The 21,542-nt window shown below is 35.6% G+C and overlaps 1 protein-coding gene across 2 annotated transcripts; it reads right to left on the reverse strand.

Annotated features, from left to right (window-relative positions):
• Positions 1 to 7,363: 7,363 nt before the first annotated feature.
• LOC110642375 (auxin efflux carrier component 2-like) lies at positions 7,364 to 10,253 on the reverse strand. 2 transcript variants are annotated; one of them, XM_021794400.2, is made up of 6 exons: positions 8,942 to 10,253; positions 8,588 to 8,813; positions 8,413 to 8,498; positions 8,152 to 8,309; positions 7,907 to 7,983; positions 7,364 to 7,676 (listed from the first exon to the last, which is right to left on the reverse strand). In XM_021794400.2, exons 1-6 carry the CDS (start codon positions 10,155 to 10,157, stop codon positions 7,610 to 7,612), a joined length of 1,830 nt encoding a protein of 609 aa, XP_021650092.1. In that variant the 5' UTR covers positions 10,158 to 10,253; the 3' UTR covers positions 7,364 to 7,609. The 2 variants fall into 2 exon arrangements, with proteins under 2 accessions (XP_021650092.1, XP_021650089.2); XM_021794397.2 differs by having other exon boundaries at positions 8,588 to 8,864.
• Positions 10,254 to 21,542: the final 11,289 nt, after the last annotated feature.

Below are 21,542 nucleotides of genomic sequence, written 5' to 3' on the forward strand. Positions count from 1 at the left end.
ATTCAATAGGCGGCAGAGCCAGTCCGTTATGAATATATATACGTATATTTATGCAGATCAGGCGGTTGAACCGACCATATGCATGCTAAAGAAATTTTGTAAAAGAAATTGAAGAAAACTTACTTCAAAATCTTATAAAATTTGTAAGATTTGTACAAAGGTTTTGGAGATGTAATTCCGGGTAGAACTTACAAAGGTTGCTCAACACATGAGCTTCCTAAGATCTACTACAAGGAAGTACAAGGGTTTGTAAGTTTGTAGATGAGGTAGAGGTAGGGCTAGATGGGAAGTGAATCGACCTTCTTGCTCCTTCTGAACCTCGGCGAGAACTCTCTAGGACTTGAGATGCTTGGGGATGGAGAAGCTTGGAGAAGCTTTGGCTCCTTTGTAAAAGCTCTGAAGTTCCAAAGAAAGCTCTCTCCTTGCCTTGGATGAATGCCTCCTTAAATAGAAGGGTCCAGGGGCATTTTTGTAATTTCGAAAAGTTTGTACAGTGTCTGCCACTTGATGCCTTCACGTGTGAACAGTGATTCTTGTCTCCTTCACATGCGAACAGTAAAAAGTGAACAGTACAAGATATGACAGGTGAACAGTGTCCTGTCTGGTTTTGAAATAAAGTAAAAGGAAACAAAGTAAAAATGATTACAAAAGAGAATAAAGAGAAAGGTAAAAGTTCAAATTTACAAAGAGTAAAAATAAAAGTAGAAAAGAGAATAAAAGTAAGATAGATAATTTTGCCGCCATAAATTTCTTTTGCCGGTCTTAAATTCTTTCTTTTTCTTTTTCTTTTTCTTTTCTTTTTATTTTTCTTTTTCTTTTTTTTTATTTTTATTCTTCTTTTTTTTTTTTTTTTTTTTTTTTTTATCGGAGTGGAGCTTGGACCACTCGTGTTAGCCTTCCAACATATTTTGTAGGTTGTGCCATGTTTCCTCATCATCACTTGTTTCACATCTGACGAGACGTAAGATAAGTCGTAGTAGCTTTCATATTGGACCATGTAATTTTCATACTGGGTTTCAATGTGAAAGGGTTTTGGATTCGGCAAATGTTCGTAATGAACGAATATCCGAGAATATGTACCTGTATGGACTAGTATATACTCGATATCTATATTTTCGCCATTGTCAACGCATCGTCTTTGCTCGCCATTTGTTGAGTTGGACGAAATAATCTTCATGATTGCATGGCCAATCTGGAATATGATAGAGAGGAGGAAGTTTTGTATCCAGGTAGAAGTAATGGATTGCTTGTTGGAGCTCTCCATTTGCTAATACTTCTGGAGGTGTTGAAATTATTTGTAAGTTGACTGGTTTCTGGAGTAATAATAGTCTTCTGACTTCTTGAAGGACTCTATTTCCCAAAACCTTGTCATTTCACAATCGATTTTGTAACTCTGACTCAGCTAACATGCCCCATTTGAAGAGTTCTCGCGTCTAGATACCGGCACCGCACATCCGAGTGGTTTTGAAGCGGGGAATGCTGAAATCTAAGCTGTGTTCACAATTTGGATAGCACAGAGGTCGCAGGTTGTGACGTTCCTGAGTGCAGTGGAAACGGGGTTTTGAGTAGTACTCCCATTCCCATGACCATCCATTTTGACCTTGCTGATTGCTTTTTGTAAAGTTGAGACCTTTTTGGAAAACATCCACCGTTTCTTTGATTCTGATCGGATGATGTTTTGGAGGATTTGCTCATGATCTCTTGAGGAAGACCGTTGAGAACTTGTTGCCCGAATTTCTTGAAAGACAACGGGTTTGGAAATGTGCTAAGGACTATTGGCACCAAGTGAAGCAAAGAGGACTTCACTGGTGATAATTTTTCACATTGACCGCTGGGGCCAATGGTAATTTTACACTAGAAAGCCGTGGGTATCCTAGGCCTTCAGTCCTTCGCCTTTGAATTTTTACACTAGAATCCAGTGGGGATCCTAGGCCTTCAAATTCCTGTTTTTGTAATTCAAGGTGATGATTTTGGTTAGAAGTGGATGGATCTGATGGACTAATTCTGGATGTAATGGATTTGTATAAAATCTGGTTTTGTAAAAACTCAATGAATGATTGAGCTACCATGATATGATCCTCATGATATTTAATTCTGCTAAGGAGGTCAGCCACATAATTATTAGCTTCTTCAAACTCAATACAAAGTGCATTGAGAGCTGAAACTCCCAATCGTTTGTTTTGTATTAGAGTCCAAAGATTATCTAATAAACATTGGTGCCTCTCTGAGGGAACATATGCAGTTCTGGCTACATTAATTCTGAATTTCTGAGCAGGAGTTTTGGAGAGGACTATTGGTCCAAAATGGACTAAATCTCCATTGTTGGGTGATTCTGTCATCTGCAAAAACTCATGAGGGTTAGTTTGTAATAAGCAGTAATCAAATTGATTTTTGAAAACAAGCTTGTTTAAAAAGAATGTTTTTTGTAAATGTTGTCTTGTTTCCTGTTCCAAAACATTTATTTGATTATCAAAAATGGAATAAGCCTTTATGATATTCAAATTCTCTGTTTTGGGTTTTTCAACAAAAGGAAAAACAAGGTTTTGATTCTTTGTTTTAAAAGAAATGCTATCATAGTTGACTTTGTAGGGAGTAATGAAATTAATGAAAGGAGTCCCTAAAATGACACTATGACTGATATCTTTTATTAAAACAAATGAAGTTTGTAGAAGAAGATTTGAACTAGCTATTGAAGCCTCTGTTTTGTATTTGATTTTGATTTTGGAATTGTTTGCAGCTGAAAGATTTTCAGTAGTTTTTTCTTGGAATTTTTCTGGAACAATACCTTCTCTAATACAATTTATATCTGCACCTGTATCAAATAAGGCAATTGTATCAATCCTGAAATCTTTTGAAAAAACTATCGAAATTCTAATCAAATATTTTCTGAAAGAAATCTCATTAAGGATGAAGAGAAATTCTTTTGTAGGTTTTTCAATGTTTTGAATTTCTAAAGTATTTTCTTCATCTTCTTCTTCGATTTCTTCATTGATTTGTTTTGAAAGTAATTTTTGAATTGTTTCTGAGTCCTGTGCCTGTTTTTCTTTAAGCTTGTTAAGTTCAATCTTAACAGCTGTTATTTCTTCCTGGAGGCTTTGGACTGAAACAGTTGGTTGTTTTGAAGTCTTCTTTCTACCTAATATGGCCGTAAGGTCATATGTGTTTTTTGAAATAGAAGGCAGAATAGAGGGTTTTTGTATTGGTTGTTCTTCAAAAGTTTTTAAAAGTTTTCCTAAAAATTCCTGTTGTAGTTGAGAATCTTCAACCTGTGTAAGGATTTCTAAGAGTAACTTCTGGTCTTTTGAAAGAACATTGATTTTCAATTTTTGTTTTGTAAACAGTTCATTTTCTGAACTGGATGATGAACTTGTGATTAATTCATCAACTTGTAATCCTTCTTCTGTGGGTTCAAAATTACTGGACTCACCTTCAGTTTCAATCAAAAGAGCAGTTATCTTATTAATAACTTCTTCTTCTAATTGCAACTTATGAAGTTTTTTGTTTAATTTGCAAAAATTTGCAGTGTGGCCTTTGTTACCACATTTGTAACAAGTCCAATTTTTGAACTTTGTTTTGGATTGAGGACTAGGTTTGCTAGTCTTTTTTGAAGGTTTTTTGTAATAGGAATCTTTTTCTGGTTTTGAAGAGTTTTTGTATTTTTGGGATGATTTTTTGTAAGGTTTTCTGCTACAACTTCCTCCACGATGCAGGTAGGGTTTTTGGTTCCTATTTCAAATTGTTTGCAGAAAGATCCTAACTCTTGACGAGTTTTTCTCATTTCCCATTTCAAATGTTTTTGTAATTTCAAATCCTGACAGATTTTTAAACCTTCTTTTTGAGTGAGACTGACTAGTTCACCATAGGTTAGTTTATCATACGGGATTTGATTTCCAAATGCTTCCTTAATTTTATTCCTAACCTTTTCTCCTAAAAGGATCGGAAGTCCAGCAAGGAATTTCTCTTTCCAAAAGGGCTGACTAGAATCTTCTTTAAGCATTACCCTAGTAAGGAAAGTGGTTTTGTAATACTGAAAATCACTCAGTTTTTTGCATCTAAGATTTGAAAGGAGTTCGGCATTTTTATCCTTAAGATGAGATGGGTCACCTACGAAATGTAAGGAAATTGTTACAATCAAGGTGGCTACTGCATCTGGGATTGGTTGGCCTAACTCATCAAGAATTGGCACGCCATCTTCTTGAGTTTGTATGGATTCTAGAATCTCAGATTTTTGTAGGTTCGTGAGATGATAATCCCACCATCCTTTGAGCTCACCAGAAAATCCTGCAATGAGGAGTTCAAGAATAGCTCTGTCTGGGTTCCAGTTTGGGTTTTGTAAGCATTTGTTGCCATGGTCATTTCTTTGGAGCAAATTCAAGATGTTGTATTCAGACATACCATCTATGTTCCATTCATAGACAGTAGAGGCATTGAATTTAGACTGGGTCAGGATTTCAGATCTATTTTCTATGCCTAAGTCTGGAGCTGTTATTGGGAGAGGTGTTGCTACCCGCGGCCAATAAAGTCTATTAATTTGTAGAGGATAAAAATAATATATATATATATTATTTTTGAAATTAAATATATATTTGTAATCTGAACAACCCAGTTCAATAATAACTTTTATCCTATTCTATACCTAATAGAACTCTTAAAATATATATACCCTAATAATCTCTTTCTGCTAAACTTTGCTCTTAAAGCCTGTTTATCATCTCATTTTTCTACCAAATACTCTCAACATGTATTTTCATCATCTTTTATTTATTGTTATATATATATATATATATATATATATATATATATATATAATTGTTGTTAAAGTTATTATTATATTATTTTTTTACTTTTATTTTTTATATATTTTTTTAAAATTAATCTATTTTTATTAATTTCATTAATAATATTATTATTATTATTATCAACTTTGATTTCCAAATAGAATTTTTATATATATTCAATAGGTCTATCATATTAGTTTAGTGATCAAATTTTGCTATATTCTGGGTATATAAGAGATTCAACTATTTAATCTGTCAGATAAAATTGTTTCTCTTTCATTGAATATAACTATTGTCTATGAGGTTTCAGGTGAGTGGTAGTTATAGTACATGTTATCGTTTTAGTCCCTTCTAAAATTTCTTAGCATTAAATTTGTTATTAAATGAAATTTTAAATCAATGTTTTAATAATTATTTTACATGTTATTTTCTACAGTTTTATTTTATTATTGAATTTTATTCTGATTTTGATTAAATAATTGATTTTGTCAATTATCTCTGCATTAGAGCCATTAAGATTCCGGGAACAGGCCTTTAATATCTTTATATTGATTGATATCTGACTATAAAATTTACCGATGTGTTATATTGAATTGATTTAAGATTGATTTGATCTTATTGACTCTCTGAAATTATTGAAATAAACTGTTGGAATTGTATTATCAGTTATTATTTGCTATCTGAAAATTTTTGTTGATTTTGATTGATTTGTATAAATTGATTTTCTATTTTGAATTGGTACCTGTACTCAGTATTTATATCTGTTATCTGGCCCCACCGTGTGGACTATCACGGTATTAGGTTGCATTATTGAGTCATTCATAATTGCAATTTATGGTTTGCATTAGTATCATATGCATTGATATCTGTGAAGGAGGAGAAATGTATCTAATATCTGGTAGCGTGCTTACCATTTGGCCTTTGGTGATGTGGGGTATCATCACCCTGATGTATTGGACCATAAAAATTTTATTGAATGAATTTCTTTTATATATATATTTTATGAAATTATTTTACTAATGATTTTGATAGAATAAGCATGATTTTATTGAATAAAAAATTTATTGTCAAATTAATCAAGCGTCTGTCTGTTCCTATTCCGTTGTGTGCTATAATTATCATTCACTGAGCATTAGCTCAAATCATGTTTTCTCTGTCTGTTATCTATTTCAGATTAGTAAAATTCTGTAGCTGATCCAAATATTCAGTCTATTTTCTGGAGAGAGATAATTTTTGATTTGTTCTCATGGTATGCCCGAATTCATGTTTCCTCAGGCTAATAATTAGTTTAGTTTATTAAACAGTTTAATTTTTTATTTAAAATCTGTAGAGACTCCGTAGTTTACTTATGGGATATTTATATTGTTTATTCATTGTTTTATTTATTTGGATTTTATCTATTTTTTTAGGGTTAGTAAGTGACAATATATTTATTCAAGATACTCTGATAGGGTTTGTATGATTTAAAAATACTTAAATTATGCACCGGTTGCGACACAAAATTTTGGGCCATGACATGGGGTCCTATCCCCCCTTTGTTTATTTCTCATGCTTTGTTTGTTGATTTTTCTTCATGATTTAATGAATGTTTAGTTTAAAAAAATAAATAAATAAAAAGCAGTTAATATTTAAATTTTAGGAAGATGAAATATACACTTTTGTGAGTAAATTGAAGTGCATACATTAAGAACACACAGTAATTTACCTTGAATACACAAATAAAATAATTTTTATTATTCCTATACCTTGTTTATTGAATGCACTTATTAATTAAAAACATGTTCGAGCCTAAATGATAACCTTTATCGTCGTTCCTTTACATCTATAGAACAAAGTATCATAAAGCTAATATGAACACCGTGTTTTGTTTAGGTGAATTGTTTTATATATAGTTGCTTAGTTTGGCAAGAAAAGAATTCAATTTAATTCATATTACTTTTAGTATGATTTTATGGTTTTTAAAAATTTTTTTATTTTAGTTAAAAAATTGAATTCTTTCACTTATTTTCTTTATTTGAAAATTAGAATTTTAATTTAATTAATTTTTTTAATTCTTATGTTTAACCTAATAGGTGAAAGAATTTGTTTTTTTAAATTTAAAAAATTATTTAAAAAATAAACATAATGCTAAAAATAATATGATTGTATGAGAATTAAATTAAATTTTTTCTTTTTGCAAATGATTTTTTTTCCAAATGAAGCTAATAGATTCTCAAATATGAAAATTGATAAAAAAAAATAAATCAATTACATTATATTCTTATAAAATAATAGTTTCCAAATAATGAGAATAACGGATTCCAACCCATCCTACAATCTATTTATGTATTTTGTACACCAAATTCATATACAATGGTGATTTCCTTTTTGAATTAATTATTAAGAGTACCTTTGACTCTAAAAAAAAGAAAAAAGACCTTCGACTGCACCATATTATTGACAATTCAGGATGTGAATCCTATGCAAGAATGCCAAAGCCAAACAAACAAGTTATATATATGTTTGTGTGTGAAAAGCATCTGTGCGTTCCTTTCGCAACTCTAGAAAGTAGAAATGGCACAAATAATTTTAAGAATAAAACAATGTTTAGTGAAAGCTAAGTAGTTCATTCAAGTTGTTAAATGCCTAGCTAGTTAGAGTATTCTGCTTTCCACTATAACTAACCATATGCATGTAAGCTGGTAAAAATAAATAAATAGCATTGCAGAAAGTGATTACAGCAGAGGTCACATGCAGCTGATTGTGCAATGTCTGTGTATTGCCAATTCCAATGCCCAAAATTTTTTAAGTACTTTAATATATTCTCTCCTATTGCCTTGTTTTCTTGGAAGTCAAAGGCCGAGAAGTACGTAATAGAGTATTGTAATGGGCAAGGCAATCAACATTCCGAAGATAACCCTGTAAACACATTGAAATGAAAAAAGAAATTTTATCTTGCTAGCGAATAATATATAAGCTAAAAACGTTAATTAATCAACATTTACTTTAATATATATTATAATTTTTTTTAATTTTAAATTAACATTTTTTTCAATTTTTGATCCTTAAATTTAAAAGTTTAAAATAAAAATTGTCGTGTTTTAACTAGTTTCTTGGTTTATTTCATAAAGGTAAACAGAGTAACTTACGCAGTGCTAAGTATGTCAGCGTGGACATTGTATTCCTTTGCAAATACAAATGGAACGATCCCTTGGGGAAGAGCCGCCTGCCAGTAAAATGTAATTAAAAGATCAATTACAATTTGGATAGAAGATGAAAGAATGAATTGGGTAATAAAAAAAAAAAAATCGTAGTTAAAAGCCCTGCAAGTTGAGTTCATTTGATCACATTGATCAATTAATTAAAACAGTAATTTTTTTTAATGGGTTTTAACCTGAACAATCGCCACATGTAGAAGAGGACCACGAAGACCAGTAGCAATGGAGGTTGCAGCTATTACAGCAGGACCAGTCAGAAACCTTACAGCCATGGCAAAAGTCGCTACAGATTTTCCACAAGCTATAATTTTTGGTTGCAAAGCCATGAATAAACCTGTTTAATTAGGTGAAATATTATCAATTAGTAGAAAAAAATTGATTGAAAAGAAAAAAAAAATAATTATTATACAAGCCTTCCAAAAAAAGAAAAAAAAAACCTAGACTGAACATGGCCATTCCTAAACCGGCATCTGATAATATTGATATGGACCCTCTTACAATTGACGGCATTTGGATGTTCCATCTGCAGGCAACAAATTTCATCCAATTTAATTTGAAGGAATATTTAGTCGATTCACAGGTATATTAGCTAGGGTTCATATATTAGTTTACCTGAAAGATATGAGAGACCACACCACGCCCAAAAGGCTTGAATATGTGTTAGGGTTTCTTATCAGCTTCCTCCAGACCATGATTAGTATGAGCCTTGTCATGACACTTGCAGGAGGCATCTGGTGCTTTCTTGATCCATCGCCTTCCATATCCATCTTCTTTTGGCAATTGAAGGGGGAACCACTTGCTGCAAACTTTTGCCCATCCTCTATGTCGAGCTCCTTTTCTGCATTCATTTTCCCAGCGGGACTCATATTTTCAATTAATTCGTGCATGGCTGGATATCAAATTTATAACAGAACTAGTTAGAAATAACCAAAAATGAAATGAGGTTGCAGATGGGATTTGGCTAACCTCTTGAAGCGGCACTAGTTTCATGTTGAAGACCGACTTTAGAAGAATCTATGCCCCCAAAGTCAGTGGAGGCAGCTCGATGAACTGCATGTCTCAGATTCCCTTCAGAAACCGGTGAGGCACTTGAGCTCCAGACAAACATGTGGAGCTCCTTGTTAGGCATCGCACCACTTTCCTTTTTTCTAGGACCTCCACTAGTAGATCCTGAAAACATGGGATTAGGAGGGGGGTAAGCATTAAACAACTCACCACTCATACTTCTCCCGCCTCTTTTCTTCCCAATCCTCAACATGTCCTCATCAAAATTTGATGCTCTAGGCGTGGCTCCTTTAGAAGATTGCAAAGAGTAAACATCGCCAATAGCTCCCTGAAAACTATTTGTGTATCCGTGCTTGGGACTTGCGGCCTTGCTAGCAAACATGGCATAAAAATCCGTCTGGTTAAAACTTGAAGCCCTTGGTGTTGGCTCTCGAGAAGATTGCACTGAATAGATCTCTACACCTGTAAGATTCGAAGCTCTTGGGGTCATGGATGTTATTGAGTTTAGTCCGTGTGACTTGTTAAAGGAAGACACCATTGACGAGGCGCTAGATCTTTTGACAACCACATGGAGCTTACCATCGTCCCCGATCTCAGCATCTGCTTGTAATGGTTCTCGACCATTTAGCGAAATGACGTCAGAATCAACTCTGAAGGAGGTAATGGAACCTGCTGTTTCAGGGAATTGATCGGAGATAAGTAATTTGGCTCCTCTATATTCGAACATGAAGAGCATTAGAGTATACCAAACTACACTTTGCAAGACCACAATTTGAACCATTAGACTCCCCGAGAAATCTCCATACATGGCTTTCAGAAGAGGGATGCCCATGACCAAAGTGTTGGGGAGGGCAGAAAGAGAGAAGAGAGTGATCATCCACTCAAGGTTGCCACGTTTGCTGAAAGCTTGCCAAAGAAACAGAGCCGCAAGAATGACTACTTTCTGGAGAGAATCGGCCGCAATGAAGCGATAGTTCATGGCGTAAGGGTCGTTAGAAGAGATGAAATGGAAAGAGAGTAAAGGAACCGCAAAGACTGCCACAAAACGGTTAATACCAGAGCATTGATCGGGGGTGAAGATTTTCCACCATCGGACTGAGCCATAGGCAAGTATCATAGCAACATATAGAGGAACAATCGCAGCAAGAACATCGTAAATGTCCTTACCTGTAATCATGGCTAACGAAGAAGAAGAAAAAGAAGAATTGTGTGTGTGGCGAGAGAGAGAGAGAGAGAGAGAGAGGAGATAATTATGGGGGGGCTTTCTTGTATCTCCACTGGAAAAGGAGGCATAGATGAAGAAGCAGGTAGCAGTTAATTTGTTCAACTGGTCGATAGATTCGATATTATTTTAATCTTTTGGAAATAAAAAATGAGATTTTTTTGTACTTTTAAATCTAATTTGATGGATTACTGTAAGTAGCCAAATACGGTTTGATGCAGACATGAAAAGGACAGCGACGAAGAAAGAAATATTTTCAACCAAGAATTGTCTTGGAGGGACACAGGATTCTCTGCTACACAAGGAAGATAACATGGGGAAGATTCATTACCAAAAGAAAAAAAATATATTAGATTATGGGTAATCATATATTTATTGCAGATAAACCTTACTATTCGCCACTCCACTCGTTCATGCACATGAGCTAGACAATTATCAGTGGTTCGCGGCAGCAGCAGGGATCTTTCCGATATATAAAATAATGCAACTTTGCCACCATCTGTATTTCTAGGTCTCTTATAATTTACATCTTACGTACATTGTTACACAGGACAGATCTGGAAATATATATATATATATATATATATATATATATATATATAATAAAAAAATGTTCATAATCATTTTATATATAAAGATAAAAGTAAGTAAAAACAGTATTCTTTTATTACTTGTGACAATTTTTTAAATATTTTTATATTTTGAATTTATTATTAAATTTTTTATTTATTTATTTGCCTTCATTATTGAATGAGAATAAATTTTCGTTCACTTTAGATATTAGATTATTAGATAAATGTAATTTTTTTTTAATAAGTATATAGACTTTTTCTGCAATATAAGTTATATGTTATTATACTCATTACATAGACTCATAATTTATTTTTTTATATATATAATTTTCTGTTAATTTTTTAATGAATAATATAATACTATGTATTTTAAATATTATATTTAATTATTTAAATAAAAATTTTAATTTTAATATTATTTTAATTAATTATATTTATAAATATTTATCAATTAAGAATTAATCTTTTATCAGGTCATATTTTTATAAAAATTATGTGTTATATTATTAATGTATAATATTAATTTAATTATAAACTTAATGTAATATAGTCAAGAAAAGGTATAATAATAAGTTTTAAAAAATTATACTTATTCGATTAGAAAGCAAAAAATTTAATTAATGGCAAAATAAATTAAAAATTAATTAAAAATGCTAATGGTGAGACTTCCAACACCCTTCTCTCTCTCTCTCTCTCTCTCTCTCTCTCTCTAGTAGCCCAAAGATAAAATAAAACCTAGGTCCAAAATGCAAGACAATCGTGGGAAGAGAGTCCATTTTCAAAGGTTATTTTATTTTCATAAAAATAAATATACTTCTATTTGTATACTATTCAGAAAAGAAATATCTATTTCTATATTATTTTATTAGAATCACAATCAATTTAATAAATGACAAGCTGTGTACCCGCGCCTTATTACGGGTCACCAACTAATTTTTTTTTTTTTTTTTTTTTTAAATCAACAATATGCTAAGAGCTTCAACATGTAGATCACATGCAATTAGGATGGATGCACATAGGGGTAACGAAGGCAATGGCCTTCCTAAAATTTTGAAAATTTTTAAGAATGTAGTGGTATTTTTTTTTTTTTATAAAAATTTACTATTTTTATTAAATTTTGTTGGGCATTGAACCAATGATGTATCTATGTTGGGTCAAAAGGAATTTTGAGCCCTTAAAATTTTTAAGATTATAATGCTAATTTTGAAAAAAAAAATAAATTTGAACCTCGAGTGTTTTAAAAGTTTTAAAGGTCTATTAATAATTTTATAAAAAACCTCTCAAATTCTTTATTATTCTATTAAAATAATGATATTGACACTTAAATACAATCCCCTTGTAAAAAAAAAAAATAAATTCAAACCAGCTTAGTAGCTTCTTCTTTTTCATCAATTTTATTTTATTATTTTTCTCTTCTAATAAATTCATGACCATCAACTTCTATTCTTTGAAATTTTTAGCAAAATTATCTCTTTTTTCTTCGTCAATTTAAAGTTTTAGTGGTTTTGTTCACATAATCTCATTGCTATTATTAAAATCTTCTCTTTACTGAAATTTCTTAAACTCAGGTTGGAAAAAAGTTTTTCTTTCACAATATTTGAAGTTAAAACCATGTCATTATTTTATTTAATTTATAATTTTAATTAAATTTACTTTTTATAATTGTTTTTAAAAAATTAAATTTGAAATAAATTAGAGAAACTTTTTTATTTTAGGCAATCAAAATATTTTGAATTCAATAATTCATAATAAATATTAATCTTATATTTTAATTAATAGCAATATGCAAATTTTATTTTTACAAAATTAAATTATTTATTTTTGTCACTATATTCATTAAATGTTTCATTTTTATAGTTATATGGAACGATTTTATTAGTTAACTATTATAAAATTATCACCATCAATCAATTAATTTGTTCAAAAAAAATTACAAAATTATCTGTCAACCATTACAAAATTATAACAAATGATAGTGAGACTCGAAATGATCATTAAAATTAATTTGGAGAATTTTGAATTAGAATGAGATTTTGGTTCCTAAGACCTTCGAAAGCGAGTATCAGGTAGGGTTACGTATGATTCTTGGAATTTTGAATTGAATTGAATCGAAATAAAAAAATTGAACCGATCCTAATTTATTTTATTATTTTGATTCGATTTTAATTTTTCATCAAGAATCAAATTAAAATTGAATCAGAACCAAAACCAAATTGAAACTGAACTGAAGAACTGGTTTTGAACATATAATTTATTCTATTTTATTTTTTATTTTTGAGATATATTATATATGTCACGACCCAACCTATGGGCCGGACCGACACTAGGACCTGGGCCAGCCTAAAGCCCCCGAGGCCCGTAGTAAGCCTAACTATTCCTCAACCCAACTCTACGGCCCATTTGGGCCGAATTTCAAGAATTCAACCGGACAGAGTCCAACCATAAAATGGACCATTCAACGGGGACTTTTTTACTCGCCCTACCTGTAAACGCAATATATAATAAATTGGGGAGCTCAGCTCACCCTCCACATAATCAAAATGTCATAACTCAAATGGGAGCTTAGCTCCCTCATTCAATCCCATCATGCATATAGTTAATAATTTTACAGGTCCAACATAACTTTTATAATATAGGCCCAAAATAAAAATAAGTGCTTCTAATACATGCGGAGTCTAAAATTTAACTCAATTGTACAAAATACATTAAGTACTATTAATGGACCTGTGAAGAAGAAGAGCAGGTTAGTCACAACAAATAATCCTCCTGTAGCCTGGAAAAAATAGATGAACAGGAGTGAGCGTTCGACTCAGAGAGTAAAATACTAATTTTAATCATAATCTCTATAACTATCTAAAGCTAATGCACCCTGTGGAGTGAAATGCAACATCGTCATAATTTTCATATCATAACAGCAAAAAGGTAATTTGGAGCACTCACACACCCAACACTGTTAAGCAATACATATATGGGAGCTGATCCCTTATACAACCCTCTTAATCCAACCTCTGCCAGCGAGTGTCTCTCAAGCCAGACTTTCGCTTAATAAACCAAATGCAGGGTCCTAGCGAGTGTCTCTCAAGCCGTGTCTACCCCGAAGGACTGGGTCCTAGCGAGTGTCTCTCAAGCCGTATCAACCCGTCCTGTCCATATCCAATACCATACTACACACACGCCACGTACACACACTGCTCCAAATTATCACAAATAACATCCATGACACTTCAACAATTATGAATGTAATATAAAACGTGCTTAGTATTTAACTACATAGATACATATTTATAAGTGATGCATAGACATGCTTAAACATATAATAATATCAAAATTATAATTAAAATTAATATTTTACTCACAGACTTAAATTGATGTCACTATAGCGGTTGGGCGGAGGAGGAAGGCTGTTTCGGCTCACCTGAGAATTTTATTACAATTGTTTAATACATTTGACTCAATATAAACTAAGAAAAGATCAAAGATGTCCTAAGTCGTGCAGAAAATCTGGCAGAGTCTCCCCTATACCTAGGACCTACTCAACCTGCAAAAAGGGCTTAAAATGTACTTCTATATCCACAAATCACACATCAACAATTCGATCACATCACATAGCCCCTCCCGGGCCCATCCAAATAGTCAACAATCATAATGTGAAAAATTACAGTTTAGTCCTTATAATTAACCCCTTTTGCAAAAACTACCCAAATGAACTCTAAAAATTTTAAAACTTTGCCCTGCGGTCCTTAGCAATATTATTAAGCTAATGCAAAAGAAATTATAATTTTCTAAGCTACCACGAATATTTTATAGATTTTTAATCGAATTCAAGCACTAGATAATTAAGAAAAAAATAAGGTTCGGGTTTACCTATGCCGATTCCGATCCCAGGAACGCGCTCGGGAAGTCAAATAACGGTGGAGTAGCCAAAATCTTGACCAAATTCTGAGACTTTTTCGATAGCCTGTCTGCTCGGCCCGAAATTTACAGACCCAACCAACCGTTGAATTTCTGCTAATTGAAGGTACCTACACGAAGCCCACAACATGAGGGTTAGTATAAAATTTTTACAAAATTTTCTAAGCTCATTTAGTGCTCGAAAAAACACTACGAAGTTTCGCGGGACTCGCCGAAAAACGGTGTTGAAAAATTTTGAAATTGGTATTGCCGCGAAGCTCTCAACGAGTGGAGCACTCCGGTACTCTCAGTTTTCTCGTGGGGTTCACGGTTTGCGAGAAATTTAGCCCAAAAATCCAAATGGGCTAAAACTTCCCGGACAAAAATTGGGCAAACTGCTCATGGATTTTGGTGTTCTTGATGTCTATGAAAAGCTCTCGAGATGTAGATGGGTTTTGACACAAGACCCGGTCCGATTGGTGGTCGGATAGGCCGAATTTTGGTCGAAAATACAAAACAGCGCGCTGCATGAAGGGGAGGTTTCACGCCACTTTTCCGGCGGCCTGGAGCATTGGCCGGCGGAGGGGAGGGGCGGGGGAGGTGCGCCAGAGTGTGGGGGAGGGCTAAGTGATGGCTGGCCGGCGAGGGGCGGAGGAAAGAGAGAGAAAACGAGGAGAGAAGGAGGGGCTGTCTGGAACGCGCGAAAGAGAAGAAGAAAAGAGAAGTGGGCCAGTCTGATTCGATCGGTCCGATCCAGTCCAGTTTGATTTGATCGGTCTGATTCAGGATACAAAAATTTGAATTTTTACTCTGCCTTGGGACCGAAAATGAGGCTCAAAAATTTTGAAAAAATTCTAGAAAACTCAGAAAAATTCGTAGATTCCAAATACATTTTTAGTTTTGCCACGTGGTCTTTAAATTAATTTTTAAAAATCATCAAAGTTTTATATTTTCGAAAAATCGAATCCGATTTCTAAAATCCAAAAAATTTCAAATAATTTCCCAAAATTTAAATAAAACAAAATATAAATAATTACCCATAAAATAATAAATTTAAAAATTAGGGGTGTTACATTCTTCCCCCCTTACAGAAAATTCATCCTCGAATTTTACACAAGGCAGAATAAAGATCAGAATTACACATTAAATAAATAAGTGTACTTACTACGCATGTCCCGCTCTGTCTCCCAGGTGCACCCTTCCACTGACTGGCTCCTCCACAAAACCTTAACCATAGGGATCTGTTTTGATCTTAGCTGCCTCACTTGGTAGTCCTCTATGGCTACAGGTTGCTCCTCAAATGTCAAGTCTTCCTTCAGCTCTACTATATCTGGCTGTAGCACATGAGAAGGATTAGGTATGTATTTCCTGAGCATGGAGATGTGAAATACAGGATGAACATGAGATAGGTTGGGTGGTAACTCCAACCGATAGGCAACTGCTCCAACTCTATCAGTAACCTCAAAAGGTCCAATATATCGAGGTACCAACTTGCCCTTCTTTCCAAATCTCATGACTCCCTTCATTGGAGAAACCTTCAGGAATACGTAATCGCCTACTGCAAACTCCACATCCCTCCGTCTGGGATTTGCATAACTCTTCTGCCTACTGAAAGCTGTTTTCAATCGCTCCCTGATTAAAGGAACCATCTCTGAAGTGTACAGCACTAGGTCTACATCATGCACCTTCGCTTCTCCTATTTCTGTCCAACATAGAGGAGACCTACACTTTCTGCCATATAGCGCCTCATAGGGTGCCATCCCTATGCTGGAATGATAACTGTTGTTGTAGGCAAATCACCAAGGGTAGCTGATCATCCTATTGACCTGCAAAATCTAAAACACACAGGCGAAGCATGTCTTTCAGTGTTTGGATTGTCCTTTCGGACTGCTCGTCTGTCTGAGGGTGGAAGGCAATACTGAAGTTTAACTATGTGCTAAGTGCCTCCTACAACTTCCTCCAAAATCGAGAAGTGAATTGGAGCCCTTTGTCAGATATTATGGAAGCAGGAACTCCATGCAATCTGACTATTTCTTGAACATAGAGCCGGAGGTACTGTGCAACAGAATATGTGATTTTTACAGGCAAGAAATGAGCTGATTTGGTCAGACGATCTATAATTACCCATATCAAATCATATCCCCATGTGGTACGAGGCAACCTAGTTACAAAATCCATAGTGATTATTTCCCACTTCCATTTTGGGATAGAGAGCTCTTGCAGCTTCCCTGACGGCCTCTGGTGTTCAAACTTCACCTTCTGACAAGTCAAGCACTTGGACACAAAGTCTGCTATGTCTCTCTTCATGCCATTCCGTCAGTAGCTATCTTTCACATCATGGTACATCTTGGTGGAGCCTGGGTGGACATTGTACAGTGTATAGTGTGCCTCTCGCATGATTTCTTTTCTAAGATTGTTCACGTCGGGTACACATATCCTGGAACCTTGCATAAGGGCGCTATAATTTGCAAATCCAAACTCACCACCTTCACCCTGCTGTACTCTTTCTATGATTTTCATCAATTGTTGGTCTCTGTGCTGGGAAACTCTGACTCTGTCTCGCAAGTCTGGTCTCACTAAAAAATGGGCCAATAATACCCCCTCATCTGAAAGATCTAAGATTAGACCTTGATCCATAAACTCTTGTAATTCCTGAATCAATGGTCTCTTCTCTACTGATATGTGCGCCAAGCTGCCAGAAGATTTTTTACTCAAAGCATTTACTACTACATTAGCCTTCCCAGGGTGGTACTGGATGGTACAATCATAGTCCTTCAGAAGCTCCATCCATCTCCTCTATCTCAAATTTAAATCCCTCTATTGAAAGATGTACTTTAAACTCTTGTGGTCGGTGTATATCTCGCACACTTCACCATATAGGTAGTGTCTCCAGATCTTTAGTGTAAAGACTACAATCGCCATTTTCAAATAATGGGTGGGGTAGTTCTGCTCATGCCTCTTTAGCTGCCTTGAAGCATATGCCACTACTTTTTCATTCTGCATCAAAACACACCCTAAGCCAACTCTGGAGGCATCACAGTACACGGTACATCCTTCACCACTCATCGGTAATGTCAACACAGGGGTGGTGGTTAGACACTCTTTAAGCTTCTGAAAGCTCTCCTCACAATCATCTGTCCAAATGAATGGAACATTCTTCCGAGTTAACTTAGTTAGGGGAGCTGCTATCCTGGAAAAATCCTGCACAAAACACCTATAATAGCCAGCTAGATCCAGAAAACTTAACACCTCAGTGACTATTGTAGGCCTAAGCCAATCAGTTACAGCCTCAATTTTCTTGGGATCCACTTGAATGCCTTCACTAGAAACCACGTGTCCCAAGAATGAGATGCTTTCTAGCCAAAATTCACATTTTGAAAATTTAGCATATAGCTGGTGCTCCCTCAAAGTCTGCAACACCATCCTCAAATGCCACATGTGTTCTTCCTCAGTCCGAGAGTATACCAAAATGTCATCTATGAATACGATGACAAAACGGTCCAGGAATGGCCTGAACACCCTGTTCATCAAGTCCATGAAGGTTGCTGGTGCATTAGTGAGTCCAAAAGACATTACCAAAAACTCATAATGACCATATCTTGTCCTGAATGCTGTCTTGGACACATCCTCATTCTTGATTCTCAACTGATGGTAGCCTGATCATAGGTCTATTTTGGAAAAGAATCTAGCCCCTTGGAGCTGATCAAACAGATCATCGATCCGAGGAAGTGGATACTTATTCTTCACATCACCTTGTTCAGCTATCTATAATCAATACACAACCTCAAGGACCCATCTTTCTTTCTCACAAATAGAACAGGAGCGCCCCAGGGTGAAGTGCTCGGATGTATGAAACCCTTGTCCAAAAGCTCATGTAGTTACTCCTTTAGCTCTTTCAATTTTGCTGGTGCCATCCTGTAAGGTGGCATTGATAGGGGGTTTGTACCCGGCACAACATCAATGCAGAACTCTATTTCCCTTTCTGGTGGCAACCCTGGAAGCTCATCAGGGAAGACATCCATGAATTCTCTGACAACAGGAACATTTTCCATGTTAACACCTTCTACAGATGTATCTCTCAACAATGCCAAATACCCTTGACATCCACGCCTCAACATTTTTCTAGCACTAATTGCTGACACCAAATTATATGGAGTCACGCTCCTGTCACCATCAAAGCTAAACTCTTCCACACCAGGTATGTGAAAATACACCTTTTTGTTCCTGCAGTCTAAAGTGGCATAATGAGTTACCAACCAATCCATTCCCAAAATTATATCAAAATCCATTACTGGTAGAGGAACCAAGTCTGCTGGGAGGATCCTTCCATCCACTACTACTGGGCTGCCCGAAAAAACCATATATCTATGTTGTCACTAAGCAGGGTAGCTACAGACAAAGGGCATTCTAAAGTTGTAGGGTTCCTACCCAATCTCATGGCAAAAACTGGAGAGACAAATGAGTGCATAGTACCCGAATCTATCAAAACACGAGCCTCATAGGAACAGACTAGAAGAATACCTACCACAACTGCATTGGAAGCCTGAGCATCCTGATGGGTCAAGGTGAAAACCCAAGCTTGAACCCCTACCCTGCATTGCAGAACCCTGAAATTGACTTCTACCTCCTGAACTGCCTCCAAATCCAAGTCCTCCTTGTCCTCGGCCACATTGGCATCGAATCGATCACTGCCATGCTTTGAAGCACCAGGATACAATTGACGAGGAACATTTGCAATAGAACCCTATGACCCCATCTATGGCTCACTGAACACTGGACATTCTCTAGCAAAGTGACCCTACTGGCCACACCAGAAACATACTCCTGAACCCATCATACAAGGTCCTGAATGTCCTCTTCCACACTGTGTGCAAGGTGCCGAGAAGGATCCTGAACCAGACCCAGAACTGCTATAACCCGAACTGTGACCACTGCTGGATTCGTACCCTGATTTGAATCCTCGAGATTTGTGTTTAAAACCACCCTTCTTGTTGCTTCTACCTCTTCCTCTATAATGACTTTGCCTGCCACTATCCGTGGTACCCGTGTAGGGAGCACCTGAAGAATCCTCTGCTTTATTATTCTTTGCTCTTCCACTGTCATCTCCTGTATAGCTAATCTCAATCTGTCGGGCTCGATCAACTACCATATCAAAAGACTGATCAGACATCATGGCTAGGTTTGCATACCTCCTATCCAGCCCCTTTAAGAACCTCTTTACCTTTATATTTTCTGTAGCCACTGCTGTAAGAGCATACCTGCTCAGTTCCAGAAATTCTGTAGCATATTCATCTACAGATCTGCCATTCTACCTTAAGGCCTCAAAGGCCCACTGCTTTTGATCTCTGAAGCTTTCTGGCGCAAACCTATTGATAAACAGTTCCACAAACTGAGTCCAAGACAAACTTTCAATCCGAGGTAATATGTAGTCATTCATCCATTGCCTAGGCATAGGCCCCATGACATGCTGCACACACTCTATAAGCCTCCTATCAGTTAACTGCAACTCCATCCCTGCCTGTTTGCAGGAATCCAAAAACTGATAGGCATCATCTGACACATCATAAGTACCTGGCACCAACTTCTTGAAATTAATTATTTGTTTGTAAGGTTCCCCTCTTGGTGCGGTGGGTTGCTGCTGTTGGGGAGGGTGGACCATATATTGTGCCATCATATCGATGGTTCTCTGCAATCCGGCTAAGGTAGCTGCCATTTGGGTCCATAGGACCCTGGGCTATAAAAGATTGTTCCTAAACTGGTGGCAGCTGCTCTTCTACTTGAGCAGCTCTAGACCTCCTACCCCGTCTCCTCGGGGTAGGCGCCTCATCCTGTGCCGACACCTGGTCAGGCACATCCGGTTCTGGTATAGTGGCAGCTCTTCTGCTTCTACGCATTTTCTTGAAATTCAACAGCATTAGCCCACGAAAATTCAAAATGGCATGTTACACAGCTCTATGGACTCATATTTACACATAATTATACAAAGCAGAAACTAGAAACAAAGATGACAATGCAAGGATGAATGTGGACCCTATTCTCCACATGTGACTTCTATTAGACTCTTTCCAAAACTTTAGACGTATATTCCCTATGAATCTGGAGCCTAAGCTCTGATACCACATTTGTCATGACCCAACCTATGGGTCGGACCGGCACTAGGACCTGGGCCAGCCTAAAGCCCCCAAGGCCCGTAGTAAGCCTAACTATTCCTCAACCCAACTCTAAGGCCCATTTGGGCCCAATTTTAAGAATTCAACCAGACAGAGTCCGGCTATAAAATGGACCATTCAACGGGGAGTTTTTGACTCGCCCGACCTGTAAACACCATATATAATAAATTGGGGAGCTCAGCTTACCCTCTACATAATCAAAATGTCATAACTCAGATGGGAGCCAAACTCCCTCATTCAATCCCATCATGTATATAGTTAATAATTTTACAGGTCTAACATAACTTTTATAATACAGGCCCAAAATAAAAATAAGTGCTTCTAACACATGCGGAGTCTAAAATTTAACTCAATTGTATAAAATACATTAAATACTATTAATAGACCTGCGAAGAAGAAGAGCAGGTTAGTCACAACAAGTAATCCTCTTGTAGCCTGGAAAAAATAGATGAACAGGAGTGAGCGTTCAACTCAGAGAGTAAAATACCAATTTTAATCATAATCTCTATAACTATCTAAAGCTAATGCACCATGTGGAGTGAAATGCAACATCATCATAATTTTCATATCATAACAGCAAAAAGGCAATTTGGAGCACTCACACACCCAACACTGTCAAGCAATACATATATGGGAGCTGATCCCCTATACAGCCCTCTTAATCCAACCTCTGCCAGTGAGTGTCTCTCAAGCCGGACTTTTGCTTA

Source organism: Hevea brasiliensis, chromosome 13, assembly GCF_030052815.1.
Source record: "Hevea brasiliensis isolate MT/VB/25A 57/8 chromosome 13, ASM3005281v1, whole genome shotgun sequence".
NCBI classification, from domain to species: domain Eukaryota; kingdom Viridiplantae; phylum Streptophyta; class Magnoliopsida; order Malpighiales; family Euphorbiaceae; genus Hevea; species Hevea brasiliensis.